The following is a 22,308-nucleotide window of genomic DNA, read 5'->3' as shown; positions in this document are numbered from 1 at the left end:
TAGCAAATCCATGTAGTACTTTGTGCTGTTAAATAGGTCAGTGATGTGTGCTGAGCAAGGGCTTTAAAGTTCTGTTGGTAGCTGAAGAGGTAGATGGAGTCTTGGGGCCATTCAGTTTTTTTTTTAAGGCAGGACTCTCAGAAACTCTCAGCAATAACATGAAAAAAGACTATAGATTTGCTTTTAGAATAAAACCACTATTTAAAGTTACAAGTCTAAACTCAAGGACTTATGCAGAGTAGCTCACTTTAAGGACTTAATAAATTTAATCAATTTTAACTCCAGGCCATGTTTTAGCTATAACAGTGGAGAATAAAATGCTCTACAATAAAGTAACAGTATAAGCAGTGGGTCCATTGGAATTTTATTCTGTTGATTCTCTTTATGTTGAACAGTTTCCAGGAATGGAGATGGAGGACTATATTTTTCTTGAAAAAAATACCAATTTGCAGCTGCTAGGAAATGTATTCTAGTCTTGAAATTCTAACTTGACTAAATACTTGACTCTGTTGCAAACCTCATTATTTTAAGAAATTATTTACTGCAGATAAAAATATCACTAAGGATGTCTGTTGAGACATTAAATTGACTTCAAAAAGCCAAGTATTCTCATGAGGTGTGTTCAAAAGATTACCTGAATCCATTATCTGTTCAAACTAATTTAACTGAGTTTTATTTAAAACTAGAAATCCTTTCTACAACTGTGCACATTTTTTTTCAGTGATGATTGCAAGACTAAACATACATTAAAAGAATAATACACTTCAGAATACATATATATCTAGGTCTTTCCACACCATGAATTGTTTATATCTATTTCCTTCCAACGTAGCTTGTAAAAGCTGCAAAAGAAATGAAGTGTATCAGTCCTAAAACAGGAGTCCTCAGGTATCTAATGCTCTGTCAGCACAGTTATCCTCCCAATCTGAATTGTTCTCTCAGCTGCCCAGAGTGATGCCATCAAACTAGACCTAGGCAGCTAAAAGTAAAAGCCTAAGAGACTTCCCCAATTACTTATCCAAGCTCTTGCACAGCAAGAGATTTTCTGTAGAACTAAAGTTGTGTAAAACTCCAAAGGGAAGAGAGTAACTTTACATATGTGGGGTTAGAAGTGGTTAGACTAAAAATCTTACTTTTTTGCCTCATCTCAAGTAATTTATTGTTTATCACTCTCCTGGGCACATTTAAAATAAAAATATCTGCAGTTGTAATGTATAGGGAGCAAGTGTCACAGTATTTATCAGTTCTAATTTCTGGTAAACAGTAGAGATGATAACCTGGAATTTATAGTATTCAGTGTGTTGTATCTGATGTTTATAAAGTTGTTGTTCAGATATTTGAGCACCCAAGACCTTTGAAGCTCTATTTTGCAGTTGCTTGGTAATGTGATGCACTGTTTCCTCTCACTATGATTATGTCAGAAGATCAAGGAATTTGGTAAGATTTCTTTTGTGATTGTACAAATATGAAACATTATCTCTTTGTTCCTTACTATTAGATTGAAGAGAGTGAATTACTACTACTAGAAGAGCAATGAGACTCTTTGATTCAAAATGAAATGGTAGTTCACCACAGAGTTCAATAGATACTTGTGACTCATCAAAGGGGTATTTAAAGTGCATTTATTACTAAAGTTGCCATAGCAGCAGGAAACTTAAAAACCATACAGAAAATTTGTGACTCTGCAGCATTTTCTAAAATTCAGGTTCTTTTGCATCAAATGAGAAGCTGGCAATAACTTCTATAGCAGTAGGCTTGCTGGAAGACTGTCCTAAAAACTACCCTCTTTTCTTTTAAATAGTTTGGGTGCAGTGTTGGCACCCTTAACTATCAGATGTCAGAGACACTTTACAGCATCTACAGGTTCAGGAAAAAATTAAACAAGAAGCTGTATAAACTTTTAATCTTCTAATCCTTTCTAAAATGAGAAATTAAAAGGTGCCCCTTAAATGTGATTTTGATGCAAGCAGTTTTGATACTGCATCATTTCTCAAGGTTGTATTGAAAGGCTCATATTTCATAAAGCACAGCCCTGTCTCGTGCCATTCTCAGTGCTCTGTGCTGACAGAGCAGCTCCAGTGCTTTGGGATGTTGTGCAGGAGAAAGAAAATGCTGTTCTCAGGCTTGACTGAAACACATATTTAGTAATTCTAGAACCTTGAAAATTATTAAAAACATTTCCTTCTACTGATTTTTCACCTTTACTTCTTCAGGAATTAAAATCCACAGATACAAAAGTGAAAACACAAATGATAACAATGACTTGAACTTCTAAGCTATTGGAGGAAAACAAAACAAAAATGGCCCCAAACTCCTCTTTGGCCTTTCCTCATTATTCTAAAGAAAAAGGCACACACTGAGCAGTCTGGATTTACATTATTCTTGAGTATTTTCTTCAATATTGAACTGGATCCTTTTAGAAAAAGTCACACAGTAAAATTATTTTAAATAAGGGAATGCCATTTAAGACCTCTATAGCTTTATCAGGGTTTAATTATGTACAGATTTAACAGGGATTTGAAATTTTGATTAAGTTAGGGGAATGAGGCTACTGCAGTAGGGCAAATATGCTTTCACAAAAACATGAAACTATTTCTAAAGAAAAAGATACATAATTTTGGTATCACAGATACGAGAACACCCACACTGATTTTGTCATCATGTTTGTTCATCACTGTGTCCTAAAGCTCTCCTATTTCTCCTAGATAGGTTTTTTTTCCTCATATGAACACTCCTTTAGAGAATCTGAAATAGAGGAATTAAGCCTGGGGAGCCAGTGTTGATGGTAGTGGTTCCTAGGAAAGCACTGGGTGTTTGTGAGGAGTCAAAACAAAAAATTACTGCAAGGTTTGTTTTTGACAAATTATACCACCATACAGTAGTAATGGATTGTGTTACTGCATATATATATATTTAAAAGTGAAACAGATATCAAGCAGAGTATTCATAGCACTCAAAATACACTATCTAATTTGTGTTCTAGAGCACCTGCAGACTGTGTATGAAAGGCCTGAAGAGTAAGATGTGTTAATGGTATTTAGCTAAGCAGTTTTCTAATTACTGTGTAAAATACAAGACTATTTCAGATTTCTCCTACTGTATTGGTTTACAGGACACACCTTCACCATGAACACTTTTTAGTGCTTGACTAAGACTGTTATTCTATCCTTAGGTGGTTTCAAATGTTTTTTAAGGAATAGCTAAAAGCCACAAAAATAAGGGGTGGGAGAGAACTGGTGACTTACAACTGCGTGCGTTTTTAATCTAATTGATCTACTACTGATTTTTGCTTTCAATTACTTCGTATTTCCTCCCCATTCTCTTCTGGAAAGCTGTAGTGTGCACTGGAATCCTTGCCACCGCCCGTTGTCTTCCTTCCTGGGTGCTGCCAGTGGAGATGTGCTGGCTGACAGCCGCAGTTCCCGGCCCTTCCCCCGGAGGCTTTTCTCAGCTCATCCACCAGCAGGGAACACAGAGCTAGAAGTGTCTCTAGCTCTCCTTTGGTCTCTTTCTTGCAGGTAATCATTGTGTGCTACCCTTCAAAAATGCGCCCAAGTCACTCCCGAAATTAATGACTGCTCACCCCAAATAATGATTGAGAAGCTGTTGCAGAAGTTCCAGCCTCTGGTAGCTCAGAACCTCGTTCCAGTTTCTGCCCTGACCACACTCTCAACTGGCTTCTCTCTTCTTCGCCTTGACTTTCAGCTGTTAACCTGGTTTCCCAAAGGATCAAGGCTTATGTGATCACACAGCCCGCAGCCTTCACCCTTATGCTTAAATCTATTTTCCAAATAAAAAAAATTGACAAATGAGCTGAGTTCTAAGTGAGAGTGTTGCCTGTAAGAATCTAAAACCAGTTTACTTGCTGGAAGAGCAACTAAATTAATCCAACCCGCAGCCGTACTGCGTTGCTTTCTAGCATCTAGCAAAATGTGTTTTGTTTGGCGAGAGGCAGCATATGGCACTGCCACGTAGCTCAGAACAGAGGGGCGAGGCTTTGTCTGTGTGCCCTTTGGGGTGGAGAAGAGACACTATCTGTGAGGCGGTGAGGTCACCGACAAACGGGGAAGTAGGTGGGAATATCAGAAATGTCGGGGCAAGAGAGGAAAGAAAAAAAACCGCGAGAGACTTGTATTTTTTTTTCCTCCTCAGGACTCGAAGTGTCAATTTGCTTAAAGCGAAGACGAGACAGCCTCTCCCGCGGGCGCGTTCGCGGTGTGGCAGCGCTGCGCCCGGGCGGCCGCCAGAGCGCAGCAGAGCTCCGCGAGTGGGGCGCTCGGGGCCGCAGCAGCGCTTTCCAAAACACGGAGGCAGAAACGAACATCATAATGTAAAATTACCCTCTTGACTCTTCTTAAGGGTCCTACTGCCCTGACAATCAAAGAAATTAGCAGGAGGGAGAGATATGGCGATTAGCAGCAAAGTGTATCTAAGGAAACCTCCCTAATGCTCATATAATGCGTGCACTTTGCTTGGCCACTTGAAGAGGCAGAGCATCATAGAGCGTTAATATCAGCTGCAGAAACACAAAGCAACAACTAAGCCAGTTCTTTCAGTTTCAGTGTCCAACACTGCAATATGTGGGGCTGGGGAACTCAGAATTAAAACTTCTGCTGCTGCTGCACTAGATCCTGACTATTGTCATTGTGTGCAGTTTGTGCTTGCACATTTTGGAAAACGAAGACTGCATTTCTCTTTTCTTAGTGCTCTGAAGGCTTAAAAAGTAGTATATTTTCCCCCCGCCAAAATGTTCCACTCTAACACAGTTCAGATCTACAAAGTGCATTCCCTGAGTTCAACAGATTGTGCTATTGCATTATTGCAGCCTATAGAGTGAAAAAACATATCCACATGACTAAGGTTTTATGATAGTGTCCTGAAAAGGGATAGGAGAAGCTGTTATGTGAAGGTACTGCAGCTATTGCAATAGCCAAGAGAAAAATTCTGTTTGTCTCCAAAAAATGCCTTTCTTCATTTTCAGCTTGGGTTATCACTGCTGAGGGTTTTTTTTTTTTTTTTTTTTTGGTTTGGTTTATTTTTCTTTCTTTCTTTTTTTTTTTTTTTTTTAGGTTTTCCAGGGCATTGCCTTTTTACTTTTTTTTTTTGGGGGGGGGAGGGAAGACTTGTGATTATAGTAACATGCAAAGCAAAACTGTTCAAAGAGAAGCACCTAGAGCGTGTGATTTATCTTGTAGTTCACTTACTCACCCTCTTCATTCTCTTTTGTCATGAACCTTCTCCAAACATAGCTATTTCATAGTTTTGCAGTTGAGATTCAAAGCAGAAGGAGCTGGGCTTGTTCAGCCCCAAAAGGAGGTGACTGAGAGGAGAGCTCATCAATGTCTGAAGTGAGGGTGTCAAGAGGACAGAGCCAGGCTCTCCTCAGTGGTGCCAAGCAATAGGACAAGAGGCAATGGGCAGAAACTGAGGCATAGCAAGTTCCACCTGAATATGAGGAAGAACTTCTTTTCTGTACAGGTGATTGTGCACTGGAACAGCTTGCCCGGAGAGGTTGTGGAGTCTCCCTTGTTTGACATATTCAAGAACCATCTGGATACAGTTCTGTGCAATGTGCTCTAGGATGACCCTACTTGAGCAGGGAGATTGGACCAGATGACCCACTGTTGTCCCTCCCAGTTTTGCCCATTTTGTGATTCTGTGATTCTTTCTACCTGTGGTTCTCATGGATCCACAAGCAACAATCAACTTTTCATGTCAGATAATCTTGTTAGAGGGTAGAAAGAAATGCAGGCTGGCAGCAGGACAAGTGGTGGCAGCAGAGGAGTCACGGTGCAGTCCTGGTATGAGGGTGTTCTACAGCATGTGACAGGATCAGCTTCATGGCACAGCAATGCTGCAAAGGATGCAGGAAGTAAAAGAGGCTACTTGCTTGGACGTCCTTCTGTTTGCCAATTAGTAGCATTACTATCAGCGTTTCCTACTTGGGTAACAACCCTTAGCACTACTAAATGATAATCCTCCCTTTAGGGCCCTCGGCAGGGATGCTCACAAATGCCTAACAAGCACTTTCGGGGTGGGTGAGTCAGAGGACAAACTGAGAAGGAACAAAGGACCGGGCAAGAGCTGGGAATTTAGAGGTCACCAAAGACGACTTACAAATGGCAAACCAAAGGAGACTGATAAGGTGGAAACTGCAGAGGAAATTATTCCTTGTCTGGTGTTCTAAATAGGTTCAGGGCTGGAGCCCAAGTGAGAAAGAGGCACTATGATCTGATCGGGTCTGACTCGTCCTTGGGAAGAGAGCCTTCATGTGACAGGGAAAAGAAATGGAGTAGGTTTGAATGCAAGCTTACAAAATGCAGAGGAGGGACTCAACTTATGTAGCTGAAAAACACTGAGAAAGATGTAAATTGTCTCTCAAGCTTTTCAGAATAAAGCCTCTTCTGTATGACACTGTTTAGTCTGGCCTTATTTAAACACTGAATAATACATTTGCATTTGTTACAGGAAATTGCAGTTCTAACCTCAGAGCAAGCTAGCTATGTATATCTAAGAAAGAGAGGTAAAAGTGCTTAATCAGTGTTGAGTATCAGATAACCGATTCCATTTTACTGATATGAAGTATATTTATTGCACACTGAATCTTTTCAGATACAGATAGATGAGATAAAAAAATAGCGAACTATTTCTTGAATTATTATTTGTGTTAAAGATTATAACGCTGTATTTTAGGAATGTTTCTAATTTTTCTGGTTTTGAAAAAAACAGATCTACTGAAAAAAATCGGAACTGCTAAGTGTGTTAAGAAAATTGCATCAGTTGGTGCTGACCAAGAGAGGCCAGGAAACAGAGTATAGAATTACAAGTGCAAATATTTATTCATGTGCCTGAGGTATCCCAGCCAAACTGGGTCCCCCTGAGTGGTTTTACACAGGGTTCTTATAATCTTCAACCACTCGGCTACAACATGATTTGACTAATTACTAAGACCCACAAGACTGATTTCTAATCATAGCAAAACTGTGCCAAGCAACCATATTTCTGCAGGATTCTTGCTGCTTGTCTATTGATCCAGATGTTCCTGGGGTCAGTTTTGCCAGATAACAGTGGAAGGGTTTCAAAGACATAGTAGAGGGGCTAGGATGCTGGCTTTATCTGAGTTGTCTATGAGTGTCCTTCATCCTTTGTGAACAGTTCTATGCTTCCAAGAAGCAAAGCCCTTATTTCCAGGGCTGGGCTGTCCTTTAGCTTGTTTTACTTGAGTAAGAACAATACCAAAGACTCCACTAAAACTCCACTATCTCATTCTGTTGCACTGTATACTGTGAACTAATTCATAGTGACAAAGTGAATACACTTTCATATTATGAAGACTGATTGATACAATAGTTAGGGAAGTAAATTTTCATAACACTACATAATCACCTTTGCAGAATAGCTGTCACTAGTCAGTAAGTACAAATTTTCCCTGATATCTTTCATGACATCCACATACACAATTCCCAGATGTAACTGCTCACATTACAATGTACACTCATGGTTTTTAGCCCTTTGTTATATCAATAGTCATGTTTTTTTTCCAGACAGAAGCTTACTTAATTGTTCCTTATGTGAAAGTTAAGAGCAAAGTACCTTTGATCATCCTTTTTACCTTTCATTGAACCTTTTCCACTACTATTCTGTCTTTCCTGAACTGAGGGAACTTAGAAACCCAAAGAGCTTTCAAGATGTGTAAATCATGAATTTACACAGCAGCATAAGGCTGCTTTGTTCTCTGTTCTTTTTCAAATCTCAGCATACAGCTTGATTTTATGAACTCTATTAAACACCGAGGTGAGATTTTAACAGAAACTTTTTGTGATTTTACTCCTGCACAGTACTAGTCAGCTTAGAGTTCATAATTTTATATTTGAAGTTATGATGTTTTTCTTCACTGTGCATCACTTTTAGCTATCCGAAAATCTAACCACCATTTTACTTCCTAGTTATTCAGTTGCATGTCCTTCTGCAAATCTTTAGTGGGCTTCTGTCCTTAAGTCCCTGAGTAGCTCGGTACCATCAGAAAGCTGTCACTCGAGTGCCCAGCTCCTTTTCCAAGTCACTTGTACATTGAGCACGTCCAAGCAGAGACTGATATAGCAGCACACCCATTGTATCTACGCTACGAGGATCACACATTCACTTCTGCTCCCTGTGTTCCACCTTTATCCAGCTATTCTTGCGAAGATATTTGGTCTCATGCCATTACTGCTTAGTTGCTTTGACAGTCTTTGTCAAAAGCCTTCTAGAAATCCCAACAGGCTCTATCAGCCCGAAGACCTTCTTCACGTGTTTAAAAATCTTCAGTAAACTAGTGTTCCAAACTCCTCCATTAAGAATGTTTTCTTACAGTATGGCCAGTCTTCGCGAACGAAGATTTGGGAAAGGTCTTTACCCTTCGAGCCTGCGCAGTGGATTTTTTAGGTGAGACACAGTGTGCGCTGAACTGAGCCCACCCTTTAATCCTGAGGTTTTCTTACACTGCTAATCAAAAGATGGAACATACTCTGAGGGCGACATCACATTTTGGAACTAAAAAATTCATAGTTGAGAGGATTCTTTTTCCCCAGACTTCCCTCACTGATAAGGTTAGCTTTCCCTTTTCTGTTTTTGTCCCCTGAAGTGACCGGGTGCGGGTGCCCAGGGCGGTCCCTGGTTCTCGGCGGAGCTCCGCGCTGGGTTCCCGACAGAACCCCGCGGCTCTCAGTAGAGCTCTACCCGCGGTGCCCGGCGGCGGGCGGGGCGCCCGTGAGGTCAGTTCCGCCGCGGCGGTGGGCGGGGGCCGCGCGGGGCCGGGGCTGTGGCGGGGGGCTCGCCAGCGCGCCCGCCCTCCCGGGGTAAGTGCCGCAGGGCGGGGCGGCACCCGCGCAGGACGCGGGGCGGCGCTGCGCTGCTCGCGTGTGGCCGGAGACGAGCGGAGCGGCGGCGGCGGCTGGCGGGGTCTGCCCTGAGGGTGACAGCGCTTTCTTTTTACTCCTCGCCCTCTCCCGAGCCAGGTAAGGCGCCCCTGCCCCGGGCCAGCGGCTCCCGCCGCCGCCGCCGCCGCCCTGCCCGCTCGCAGCGCGGTGCCGGCGGTGCTGCCCCCTGCGGGCCGGCGGCGGCGCTGCGGGGGCGCTGAGGGCGGAGGTTTGCGCGGCCCGCGGAGGGGCCGCACCGCCCGCACCGCCCGCACCGCAGCGCCCGGCTCGGCCCCGGGACACGGGCAGCGAGCGAGCGAGGGAAGGAGAAAGCGAGGCCTCTGGAGAGGCGGCAGCACTGATGCGTGGGTGGGCTGGATGCCCAAGACAAGGAGATTTTTTTTTCTTGATGGTTTTTTTTGTCTCGTGGACGCCATCAGGCCGCTTTGGACTCGTCTGGACTAAGGCTGTTGTCCAGGTTTGTCGTCTTGGTCATCTTCCCGAAGAAAAGGAGCTCTCGGGTTAGTAATTGTATTCCTGAGCAAAATAGAACATCCTCTGTGTTGTGTGCAAATGAGGTTCTTTTGAATATTTGGGCGTAAGAGTCGCTTAATTAAATCCCACATTGAGTTTTGTTGCAAGAGAATCTATCATTCAGAAGTATTACATTGGACACTTAAACATTTTGTACGTCTGAATTACCTTTTCTTTTAAATAGATGATACAGTGTTATCATAGATGTAGCCAAGGTGTCCTACAATGTATATTTAATTAAAAAAGTCTATTTTATGATTAGAAAAACCAATGGTGTTTTACAGGATTTTTCTAGCAGTCTGTTGTGCATTGTTACTGCAGTAGGTGGTTGCAGTCAAGGCCCTTTTCTTGCACATGCTAGGATGTGGCTAATCTTAGCAGGAATGAAATCTGTAGAAATTAGTTTTAACATCTGCATGAGTGCTTTGAGAACTGGGCACGGAGGGATATGTGCTTTTAATGACACTCTTCCCCCTCCACTCCCATTTTCTTCAGTGCCATACTTCCTTGCTGTATTGCTTACAGGCCTTAGAGCTTAGAGAAAAGCAGTGCTACATACTAGTCAGTATGCTCTGGATATACAGAAAGAGTCTCAAAATGGTCGTGAATTGTGTGAAATGATGAAATGAGCAGCATAGATTTAAAAAGTTGGTCATAGATGTAATGATAAACAACTGTATAAACATTTCTGAGCACACCCTAGACTATTGCTTTTGATACGGTGGTTGTTTGGGAATGCCTTGTTAAGCTTATTGCAGGAAGACCACCAAGCTGTTGAATGATATAATAGAAGTGGGTAGCTTTCAGATATGAATAAAGCTAGGCCTAGGTCCTAGAGCCACAGGGAAGCAGACCTCCATTTCAGTAGAATACTGCATAGTGCATATATGTACTTGCCTTCGTACAATGCCAATGAACGTCAGTAGATTGGACATTTTTTTCACTTATGCTTTTGAAAAATAGTGTTTTAATCAATGTTTTGCATGACTTTATAGGTAGTAAAAATTTTAAATGTAATCGATTTTTTTCTGTAGAGTGAAAGAACTGTATATTTTATAATAAAAATGAGCTCTAAAAACTTGATGCATGGTCTTTGCTGTTCTTAATTCTCTGCATTGTCATTCTTCATTAATTTTGATTGAAAATCTTCACGTGAATTTCAGATACAAACCAAAAACTGTTATGACTGTGATTAGCTGTTACTGTGAAACAAAATGTCTTTTTAAGAAGGAATAATTGTAGACAAAATTTATGTGGTGTATTTGAATAGTTTGTTTTAACACAAAATGAATTATATTAATTAATACAATATGCAATACTTGAGTGAAACACTTTGTATCTCTCCCAGTCATTAGGCCTAAAATTAGTGACTGATAATTGGCAGCTTTGTAGTTGGGTCAGTAGAACAGTTAATTGCTTAACAGAGATAGTCAGTTGATGTTAAACGGTGTGTATGCATTTATAATTGCAAAATATAGAGAAGGTAGTTTTAAGCAAGCACAGAGATTTAAATTTTTCACGGGGACTCAAATTTTACACACTGCATCCTCTTGATACAGTCATGCACACGAGATGCATGCATACATGTCTTCCAGTTTTGCTTAAACTTCTTTCTCCTAGGCATAGCTTATATGGGCTTTTCACTACCAAAGCACACCTTGGTTGTTGGCTGCAGCCTGTGAACTTAGTATGTGAGAGGTGTGTGCTTTGCTGAAGTAAGGGCTCATTTGCTTGATCACATAGGATAAATGCTGTTCATCACACCCTTTTCATTGATAGCAGCACACAGTTTGAGCTAAAGGGAACTAAACCCCTGCAATATAAATGTTTTTCTTTGAAATGATGAACAAAGTGTTAATGTATTTGAAGTAAATAGAAATTTCCTGTCTGACAGGTCCACATCAGTAGTTCGTAATCTTCTGCAGGGGAAAAACCCTTCTACTGGATGAATTTGGCATAGTCAGGCTGCACAGGATGTTTCATCCTATTTTCCTTTGTTTTAATGGATCTTTTGAACCATTACATACATGTTATATCCACAGTTTGGAATACCTTTTGACTCCTGTGGATCTGTTAATCTCTGTGTGTTGAGCAGCACAGTTCAAGATATGCTAGCATTGTGTGAAAGGTGGGAATACTTCTTTTCATTGAATGCCTGAGTTTTTAATGTCACTGAATTTCAGGTGTTTGGTAGAAGGAGTGAATGAGGAAGTTCAGTTTATCTTTCTTCTGCTGTCCTTTTTCCATGTGCCTCTAAATTTTTACTTCTTTTTTTTCCCTTTTTAAAAAAAAACAAAACAAACTAGGGCCTCTAGATTTTTTTTTTAATTTCTCCTAATTCGAGTACTTTATTGTATTTCTGAGTATTTTTACATTTTTTTCTGAATCCATTACTGTAAAGATAATGACTGGAACTGATTTTAACCCTCTTAGTGTCTCTTACTCCATTCTTCATCCATCCTGTTCCTCTGTTCGCCATTCACTCCTTGTAGACTTTCAGGTCTTCCTTTTATGATGTCTTTGGATCGGTCCGTGTGAGCTGCACATGAAGAATCAAGTATCTGTCTTTAAATTTTCTGAAATGTGTTTCTGCCAACCCTTTAAACACCAAAACAAGTCTTAAGGGGAATTCCTCCCTCTCCTGCCCTCCCCCAGTGATATGGAGTGTATGTAATGTTCTCTTTGCTTTGTACATTGATGATCTCAGTTTTTTGAAGTAACCAGAAAAAGCAAATTTTTTTTTTAAATATAAACATGAAATTACAATCTAATTTTGGCCTTGTTTTATTTAAAATAATGATAAATTGGACCTATTTGTATCAAAACTTTTCTTATTAATTGTTCAGTGTTCAGGGTACGTGGTGAATTACTAGCTAGGAAGACAGCAGAGATATTACTTTGTCATCAACTCATTATTCACTTCTTTTTCACCTTGTACTAGATCTGGCTGGGATGGAGTTAAAAAGCAGCCTGTACAGTGATGTGTTTTGGATCTGTGGCTAAAACAATGTTGATAACACACCAGTGTCTTGGTTGTTGCTGAACAGTGTTTGCACAGTATCGAGGTTTTCTTTTCCCCCTCTCTCTGCCTTTGCTGCAGTGAATAGGCATGGGGTGGGCAATAGACTGAGAGGGCACACAGCTGGGACAGCTGATTAGAACTGGTCAGGAGGATAGTCCATGTCACATAACATCATGCTTAGCCAGGAAAACTGGAAGTAAAAGAAGGGGAGAGTGGAGTTGCCTTCCAGTGTGGCTGCTGCTTGGAGACTGGCTGGGCATTTGTCTGCTTGTGGAAGGTGGTGAGTGATTTCCCTTATGTCACTTCCCTGACTCTTTCCTTCTATTCAGCTGCCTTTGTCCTGACCCATAAACTTTCTTGTACTTTTTCGCTACTTCACTCTTCTTCCTGCTCAGGAGGTTGTGTGGCTGCTTGGCTGCTGGCTAGGATCAACCCACTGCACATGGAAGTCAGTCACACACCAACACTTGAAGCCTGGATTCTAGCAACATGGTATTTTTCACAGGTCTGAATAAAAGCTTGGTTTTGGGGTTAAACCCTGACAAACCTAGTTGTTTTCACTTCCTTACGTAAAGCACAGAAATATAGAATCACTGGATGGTTTGGGTTGGAAGGGACATTAAAGATCATCTAGTTCCAACCCCCCTGCTGTGGGTAGGGGCACCTTCCACTAGACCAGGTTACTCAGGGCTGCATCCAGTGTGGCCACAAACACCTCGAGGGATGGGGCATCCACAACTTCTGTGGGCAACCTGTCACAGTAAAGATTTTCTTCTTAATATCTGATCTAAATCTACCCTCCTTCAGCTTGAGGCCATTCCCCCTTGTCCTGTCACTACATACCCTTGTGAAAAGTCCCTCTCCAGCCTTCTTGAGAGCCTGCTTCAGGTACTGGAAGGGACTATAAGGACTCCCCAAAGCCTTCTCTTCTCCAGCTCTCAGCCTGCCTTCATAGGAGAGGTGTTCCTGCCCTGTGATCAACTTGGAACGATTCCAGAGGAGAACCACTAAAAGGCCCACATCTTTGTTGTGTTGAGGGTCCCACATCTAGACAGTACTCCGGGTGGGGTCTCACAAGAGCAGAGTAGAGGGGCATAATCACCTCCCTCAACCTGCTGGCCACGCTGCTTCTGATGCAGCCCAGGATACAGTTGCTCTCTGGGCTGAGAGCACATAAAATGTGGGTAAAGCTGTTTGAATGAGATGCTGGCTTCTATCAAGCCATTGGGGAGATCACAGGATCATTTAGGCTGGAACAGACCTCCAAGAGTTCAACCATTAACTCAGCACTGCCAAACCAACCTTTTCTCCTGAACCTCCTTTTCTCCAGGCTAAACACCCCCAGTTCCCTCAGCCACTCCTCATAAGACTTGTGCTCCAGACCCTCCACTAGCTTTGTTGCCCTTCTCTGGACATGCTCCAGTACCTCAATGTCTTTTCAGTACCATAGGGTAATTTCTTCATTAACGTAGAATTATTGTCATGGGAAGCTACTTAAGTGATCTCAACACTGTGCTTTTGGAGTCTAAATCAGGTCTTGATCTCTGTAGATAGACTTGGTGAGGAAGCAGAAGCAAAAGCCTTCTGTTGGATGTATTGAAAAGGCATCTAGAATTAACCTCATGAAATAGATTATTTGTGAATGCAGGTCTGCGCAATGCCATGTCTGTAATTAACTGTTAGAATAAGAAAGATGTTGAGTAGATTTTATTTGTTGGTGTTAGCTTTGGATTTTATTTTATATATGTCTCAAAAGCCTGATTTAGTTGTTTATTTTCCAAATAACAGTGGTCTCATAGTCTTGCCAAAAACTTAAAGGCTGAGATCTTGTTTCTGTTAAATGTAGTAAAGAGACAGTCAGAGTGCTGGAACTTGTGGGGCCAAATATACTGCACATGTTCATGTGGTGGTTTACGGCGATATTGCTGTTCTCCTTCTGCCTTATGTTGCATTGTCTATTTTGCTTCATTGACATTCTGTATTATCAGGATGCAATGAATTATTTATATGCTTGTCCACATATATAGAAGTGATTACACTGTGATATTAGTAGAAGAGAAAGTAATTAATTTTGCAGCCACAGATTGTTTTGACTTCATTACTTTGAGAACATGTGAATCATGAATCATATCTTCTTATGAATTGGCATTGAAGACTGTTTCGATCTGAAACATTGGCACTGATTAGAAAAGAACTTCCTTCTATATGTCAGGAATTTCTGTGCTAGCTTAAAAATCCTTATATTTAAAAACAAACAAATAGTTCTGTGTTTCTAGTAACCGTTGTAACCATGTTGTGTTTCCCTGATGGGATTCACAAATGAGTGGCACTTGCACTGTTTCATAATATCTTGTCCTGAATCAAGGGCTGTACATGAACTGAAGTCAAACTCTGCTGCTCAGTTCTGCTGCCAAGTATCTCTCTTATTAGGTTTCTAAAAATGTTTCTTAAATGTACAATTTTTCTTGACATGGGGGAAGTAGCACGAACTCTTTAGGTTTTGATACATAGCAGATAACTTATGTATTTATGAAATTTTTGAATAAGAGCAAATGTTAAAGGATTATTTGATTTAGTATTTTTTGCTTAGAGTTAATGGTGTATGTGCAGAATACAATCAGTGGTATATTAACAGTAGACTTGCACTGGGTAATTCAGCTGTGGTCTGCTAATAGTTCACTTATTAGTTCATTGTATTTAAGTGATCACTGAATCCTAACTGACTTAATCTTCTGCTTTTTATTCTTTAGTGCTGCAAGTTGATTGACTAAAATTAAGAACATGGAATATAATACAGATGCAGTTGCTTGAACATGTTTCTTCCAAAGCATATATTCTGCAGATTGGCAGCCTGAATGATTGATTGATTGATAAGCAGCATATACAAGACTAATACCAAGAAAAAATTTTATCTGTTGCTGCTGTGTTTGATGAAACTGGTGCAGAGTCACGTCTTCTGAAATGCAGTTGAAAAAAATGAGGGAAATATTACCAAGATTGTACCCTGGCCAAGTTAATGATAGGAATAATTCCCTAACTACACCCCGAAAGCAATCTTCTGAGGATAAAACAAATCCATCAAATGGGGAGGATGACCAAAACTGTTGTTACCAAGGAACTGAGGCTGAGAACAATAAATTGTCACTGATAAGCTGTCTAAAATGCAGAAGTGTTCAGAAAATTTCAGTGCAAGATATAGAGAAGCATAAGAAGATTGGGTGGACTGAAGACAAAAATTTCATCTGCAAGAAGTGTAGTCATATTACACCACCAGCTTTCCATTTTGTTCCCACAGGTGCCAATGCTGCAGACTTTAAAGAACATGAAAGGAAAACCCCAAGTAAACCCCAGAAAACATTTAAAGTAAAAAATTTTCTACCAGGTAAATACTACTGTGATAAATGTAGATTTTCAACAAAGGATCCTTTACAGTATAAGAAACATGTAGGGCAACATGAAGAAATTAAGTTTCTTTGTTCCCACTGTAGTTATGTATCCTACACCAAAGGAGAATTCCAGAGACATTTGGTGAAACACACTGGAACTTTCCCATATCAGTGTGAATACTGTGAATATGGTGCTGTTAGACATGACTATATAGTGAAACATACGAGAAGAGTACATGAAACACCCACAAAACGGCTGTCAAATACTCTCATAAAACACAAGCAAAAGAAGCCGAGTCAAAGCACTTTATGTAAAAAGCAGAAATACAATAAAATTCCTTTTCAGAATGAATTTTCGAATTTGTCTTCAAATATGGTTTGTGAGATTCCAGGTAAAGCAACTAAAACAGTCTGTTCATCTCATAATGTAGAATGTAGTGTGAATGCAGCGTCAGTCCGGGACAAAACAGTGTTGGAGCCATCTGAAATGAGTGTATGTGAGAATCAAAGTGTGGAGGTTGAGGTTTATTCTCCAAAAACAGAGCCTTTACAGCCTGGGATGCCTTTAACAGTAATTGCGCCGTCTGAACTTGTAGTTCCTTCTAACTGTTTAGCTCAGATAGTAGAGATTAAAATAGTGAATGGAGCACAACAGCTGGTTCTTAAACTAATTCCTATGAAAGAAGCAACTTACAAACCTGTGAACTGTGCTGAAGTGGAACTTGAGAGTCAAGGTATAGAACGATCTACAGAAGGAAAAAAACCATCATCCGTGTCTCAAAATGACTTACTAACCATGGAAGTGAATGTAGACAAATCATCCAGTGTTAGTAACCAGCTTAATTTGGATAGTACGTATGACAAGAATTCTGAATCTCTTTGTTCTTCTGATTCTCAACTCTCAACCTGTAGCTCTGTATCTATACAGAGAGAAGATGCATCAAAATTATGCTTTCATTTGGTGAAAGGTGTTGATGTCCATTCAGGTGTTATAAAACTTTGTTCTCCTCTGGTAATGAACAGTACTGAAAAAAAAAGTGATCTTAAGTCCTCAAGGTGGGAAGTAGATGGAAAAAGTAATTTCCATTGTGATTTGTATCATTATGAAGAAGCTGAGGATGTACACCTGCGAAAATATGCTTCTATTTCTGAAGATAAAGGTTCCAAGAACATTTCATTAGAGGCTGCTCAGGAGAGCAGAAATTATCCTGCAGTCCTAAAAGAAAAGTATTCATTGCCTGTGAAAAGGGATGACAAAGAATGTAAGAGTCTGCCAGTCAGCTCTACAGAAGCACATTTAGCTGGTATGGGTTTTGATAAAAAATGTGTTACATCTTCTGAGGCAGGAAAAAAATTTCACATCACTAAAACTCCACCTTTTGAGGATATAACTTTTGGCTTTAGCAAAGTAAAGAGAGCTGAAACCGTAAGTCAAAAGAACAGTCGTCTTCTGGAATCACTAGGACTACAGAAGATGAAAAATAAAGGCAGTACTTCTGAAGGACCTGTTATTTCATCTGTATTTTCCCTTAGCTCTGGGGCTGAAAACGTTCCAGAGGATGTCAGATGGGTTGACAAAACACGCAGTAAGAAGTCAGCAACATTGCTGTGTAGAAAGATTGCTCAGCTCATGTCTGAATCTAACATGAAATCCCTGCCTTTGAGATGTCAAGCTTCTCGTAAGAAGGTGCTTTTGCCTCAAGAAAGTTCAGCAAGTTGTGAGAGAGCTGTGTGTGCTACTGAAGTGGAACAACCTGTAACTCAAGAGCATGGTGGAAACAGTGTGATTAGTAGCAAAGAACACAGTGAAGATCGGCTATTTACATTTGCAAGAACATCTAAAAACAGGGTGACTAAAAATTCCCATGTTGCTACTCCTGTATTTATCCCCAAAGGGACAATGCTGAGAGTGCTGAATGCTACTAGCAGTCAAAACTCAGATGGAATAGAAAACAGCGGTGAAACATCAGCTCCTTCTGTGTATTGCAGTGAAATGTTTCTGCCTCGCCCGGTCCCTGTTAGTGTTTCTGAGACACTTAGTGATAATTTGCCATGTTTGCCTAATCAGAGTGAACCAAATGCCGAGTCCCGAAGTGTATCGCTCAGGCAAAGACCGAAGCGAGAGGCAAGTGTTAAAAATAGTAGCAAACAAACTGGTGTACCATTTCAGAAAAGCAGTGATATGAGCAAGCCAAGCAAGCCCTATTCAAAAAGTCAAATAAGTCCCAAAAATAAGACAAAACAAGCAAGCTTCAGAGAACTTCCTAAGAGGAAAACAAGAACTCAGTTGGAAACCACTCCAAGTTCTGACATGTACCTGTTGACAGCAAGACGTCTTCGGCTTGTCCCTCTGAAAATGAATCAGTTGATAAAATGCCCTCGTCGTAACCAGCCAGTTGTGGTACTAAACCATCCTGATGTTGATTCACCAGAGATAATTAATGTCATGAAGACTATCAACAAGTATAAAGGTCAAGTCCTGAAAGTAGTTCTGTCAGAAAGGACAAGTAGTTGTCTTGGTGTCAAACGTTACCGAAAGCGTCTTACTCTTCAGAATGTTGAGATAGGAAACCAAACAAAAAAGCAGAGTATGCTAAAAATGAAGCTGAAAAAGACCCATAAAAACAACTACCAGGTGGTGGAAACCTCACCACCTGAAACACTTAGGTGTCTGTTTAAGTGTTGGTTTTGTGGAAGAGTATATATGGACCAAGAAGAATGGATAAGTCACGGACAGAGGCACTTAATAGAGGCAACCAAGGGTTGGGATGTTCTTTCTCTTCAAGCAAAAAACCATTAAGTGAGAGACTAGCAGAGATTTCCCCTCTTGTTTTTAATGAGTGCCACTAACATGCTTGGGATGGAGGATTGAAATAACTGCTTTATTTTGCCGAAAGATCTCTGCTGTTAGCAAAGTGGAAGAAGAGAGCAGAATTAGAGAGAGAGAGAGAGAGAGAGAGAGAAGCCGATAGCAACGATTAAGCACTGCTTTGCACTCTCATGCTTGAAATTTGTATTGGAGTTCAATTTCATCTGTTCCACGGGCGAAATTTGAAAAAGATTTGCTATGCAAACATCTTTCTACTTACCCTAGGATACTGTGCTGTAACTGGTTTGTGCTAGGTCTCTGTGGATTAAAGTCTTAGATGGTGAGATCTTTGTAAATTTCCCAAATCTTCGTTCGCGAAGCCTGGCCATGATAATAGGATTTAGTTTGCTTTATTACAGCATGGTGTGTCAGAGATCGAGCACGTGTATACTGAAAAGCACCTTTGGTCCTCCGTGGACAGCAAGTGTATATCATAGGTTTTAGTGGCAAACTAAGCACTATCCATAAAAAGTAAAAGTTAAATGCAAGTGCTCTGTTTCAGTGGAGTAAAAACACTTCTGCTGACTTCAGAGGAGATACAAGGGTGTAAGTGAAAAACTTGTGGAATCAGTTACTCCCCCCTAGGTCAGATAGCACTAATAAGTTTAATTTTGTTTAGTACTTAGACTTTACTTAGCCTGTATTGTGTAGATGTGAAAGAACAGAGCAGTCAGGTGTCTGTATCATCAAGCCAGATATACTATCAGGCTTGAGTTGATAGGAACAAGAAGCACTTCTCTATGGCCTGTAGGCTGTTCTGAAATAGTAATAGCCAAACATAAACCCTCTACCACCATGTGTGTGATAGAATATTTACAGAACTCAGCATTTGGTTAGAACTCTAGTTAGCGAGCTTATTTACAGAGGAACTTGCTGAAGATGAAGACTTTTCAAAATGAAAAGCCACGTTGCACAGTTTTATTTTGACAGTGTTGAATCAGATTTTCAGTGCAATCTTTCGTCATTCTTAAGAATTTAGATGTTAGAATATATTTTTTGTAAGCCTCAAATTCATACAAGCATGTGCCTAGTTATAGATTATGTCTAACATGTACCTACTGACTTCAGTGCAGTGTGAACATTGCTCAGTTTCTTAAACAAATTTCTAAATCAGGGCCAAATTTCAAGTTTTAGTAAAGAAGAGGGAAGAATGACACTGAAGTCTACTGTTTCTGGACGAATACTATAGATGTTTCTCTTCATCTTGTCAATTTTAAATAATTTTAGAATCATATAGAATGAAATATATTGAAGCACATACAATTAAAATAACTTCTTACAGTTTTAGGGATAAGAAAATCAATACTGACTCTAATGCTGGATGTGTGTTCTATGTTTGAACTGGGACTTCTCTTGAAAAACTGGTAGTCCCTGACTCTTTCCACTGTTGGTGCATTTTTGTAAACAGTTTAAGCTGGGAATATTTTTTTATATACTCCAGCAGATTATACGTTGTTTTGATAAAGTATTTGTCATGTCTGCATTGAATTGTAAATATTTTAAAACTACATTTGACTGAGGTTTATTTTCAAAACCACTTATTGCTTTCCCATAATTTTGCAATACAGTGTTAAAATCCTTCAGACAGTTGGTGCTTTAAATCAGATCTTTTTTGTCATGTACACATTGAAAATTTTTGTATCATTTGTATCAGACTAACCTATTCCACAGAACAAACTTCGTTTTGCCTGTTTTGTCAATAATAAGGAAATGACAGTTCTCATTTTGTATTCAAATGGAATTATATTTTTTTAGATGGGTACACTAGAGGGTTTTTTTTTTTTCACTTCATATACTTTGATGCCAAACCTAACAGTGCTCTTTGCATTTTCAATAGTGAGAATAGTTTCCATTTTAAAATTCTGGCATATCATATACAATAAATACTGAAATGGTTAACATAAAAAACCCCACAAACTCCTTCAGTCCAGGTTACTGTTTGAATTAATTTTGTTTCTGTAGAAGCTACTAAATAAATAGTTTTGAATTTGCTTTGTAAGAGTTGTCACTTGCGAAATTAAAACATTGCTTGTGAAAGTTGTACTGGGGAGGGGTGGGGGAGGTGTTGCTGCTCAACTTTAAAAGCTCTGGGTGGATTAAGTATACTAGTAATGCTTGTCTTCGTCTGTAAGCAAGTTTACTGTTTACTTGAGTAAAAATCTGCAAAATTTGATATGTCACTGCCATAACCTGCTATCTGAATTGTTGAGATGTGGGGGTTTTATGGTTCTTAATTTAGAATTTTGTTTTGTTTTGTTTTTTAACATGGAAGTCTTTTGTAAGTTAAATTGTATTGTGGCTATGAAATTCTTAAAGCAGGTTACATCATGCTTCTTTTTCTTTTTATGAGCTCTGCTAAACTCTACTTTTAGCAGCTTCTGTTTTGTTAATTTTATTCTTATTAGAAAATGTTATGTCAGAGTAATTTCCTTTGAGTTTAACAGGTTCATCAGTTTGAGAGAAATAATTACAGTGAATGTTCTCTTGCATTTTGATGCAGAATCGAGAAATAAAAATGTTTCAAAAAAATAAGAACCTAAATTTTTTTAGAGCTGGTTTGTGCCACCTACTACGTCATAAATTGGGTTGGAATGTTGTGGTTTTGGGCCTGAGTGTTTTTATTCTTGTGCCTATTCTTAAGGATAAAGTAACTGAGGTTACTTTTTTGTATATTCCAATTACCTAGCCAAACTTTCTGAGTGTGCTTAGAAAGGAAGACTATGGATGCTATGCAGAAAAAAATCTGAAGTTTGCCTTTCATATACATATGGAATTTAGTTAGGGCTTCCAAAACTCAGATTGTATGAATAAGTATTACGCTATTTTTTTGCTGGAAAAAAATCACATTCTCATGTTCTTTGATAAACACTGGAGCATGTTTTCTTGCTGAGTTTGAAGCACATCTCCTGTTCCTATTGATTTTTATCTCTGTATTTGCACATAGTATGAATCCAAAGTGACTGTTTGCGTAATTGTTCTACTTATATAAGTGTTTGAAGGCTCAGGGATGGAATACAAGTATCTGCTACGCAAGTTAAAGAGTAAGTGTTAGCTATAATTATGTAAATTCTATTACTTAACCATCTTTATAATCTGCTCCAATACCTATGAGCAGCAGCTAACACTCAGTGCCTTCAGTGCTGGCTGAGCACAGCTTGTTGTTGAGCAAACATACGCACACCACATGAAATTGTTAGACAGTGAGAGCTCTGGCACGTAGCATTTCATGTGTATTTTTAAAAACAAGAATATTTTTTTTTATATGACTGCGATATGCTTTATTAGCTTTTGCTACTTAGTGGAGTTTCCATGACATTTAGGTGAGCAAGGGTGAGTTTGGTTTCCATCTTATGGTAGAAGGTAAAGTGCAAGATAAGCAAATTGGTCCGTCGTTGTCAGGATACCAGGAGTCGGTTCCAGCACTTCTCTGTGAATTAATACGTTGACATACACTTTACCTGTATCCTCAAAGCTAGATTGCAACAATCAAAAAATGGAGTAGATCTGTAGAATGCTACATATTATGGGGAGCTCCTCGCTCAAAAGGCTAATCTGATTTTTGAGACATTTAAATAACTGTTCTGTTTACATCTGTACAAA

The 22,308-nt window shown here is 39.7% G+C and overlaps 1 protein-coding gene across 2 annotated transcripts; it reads left to right on the top strand.

Moving 5' to 3' along the window:
* Positions 1 to 8,713: 8,713 nt before the first annotated feature.
* Positions 8,714 to 20,707, top strand: ZNF518B (zinc finger protein 518B). Of its 2 annotated transcripts, XM_051798409.1 has the most exons (3): positions 8,714 to 8,996; positions 9,338 to 9,418; positions 15,204 to 20,707. In XM_051798409.1, the coding sequence occupies exon 3, from the start codon at positions 15,415 to 15,417 to the stop codon at positions 18,637 to 18,639; it is 3,225 nt and encodes a 1,074-aa protein (XP_051654369.1). In that variant the 5' UTR covers positions 8,714 to 8,996; positions 9,338 to 9,418; positions 15,204 to 15,414; the 3' UTR covers positions 18,640 to 20,707. The 2 variants fall into 2 exon arrangements, with proteins under 2 accessions (XP_051654369.1, XP_051654370.1); XM_051798410.1 differs by lacking the exon at positions 9,338 to 9,418.
* Positions 20,708 to 22,308: the final 1,601 nt, after the last annotated feature.

The sequence above is a fragment of the Manacus candei genome, unplaced genomic scaffold (genome assembly GCF_025592945.1).
Source record: "Manacus candei isolate 608988 ecotype Guabito, Panama unplaced genomic scaffold, ASM2559294v1 h1tg000048l, whole genome shotgun sequence".
NCBI lineage: Eukaryota > Metazoa > Chordata > Aves > Passeriformes > Pipridae > Manacus > Manacus candei.
Note: the sequence above shows the minus strand (reverse complement) of the source record. Positions and strands in the feature narration are given on the sequence as shown.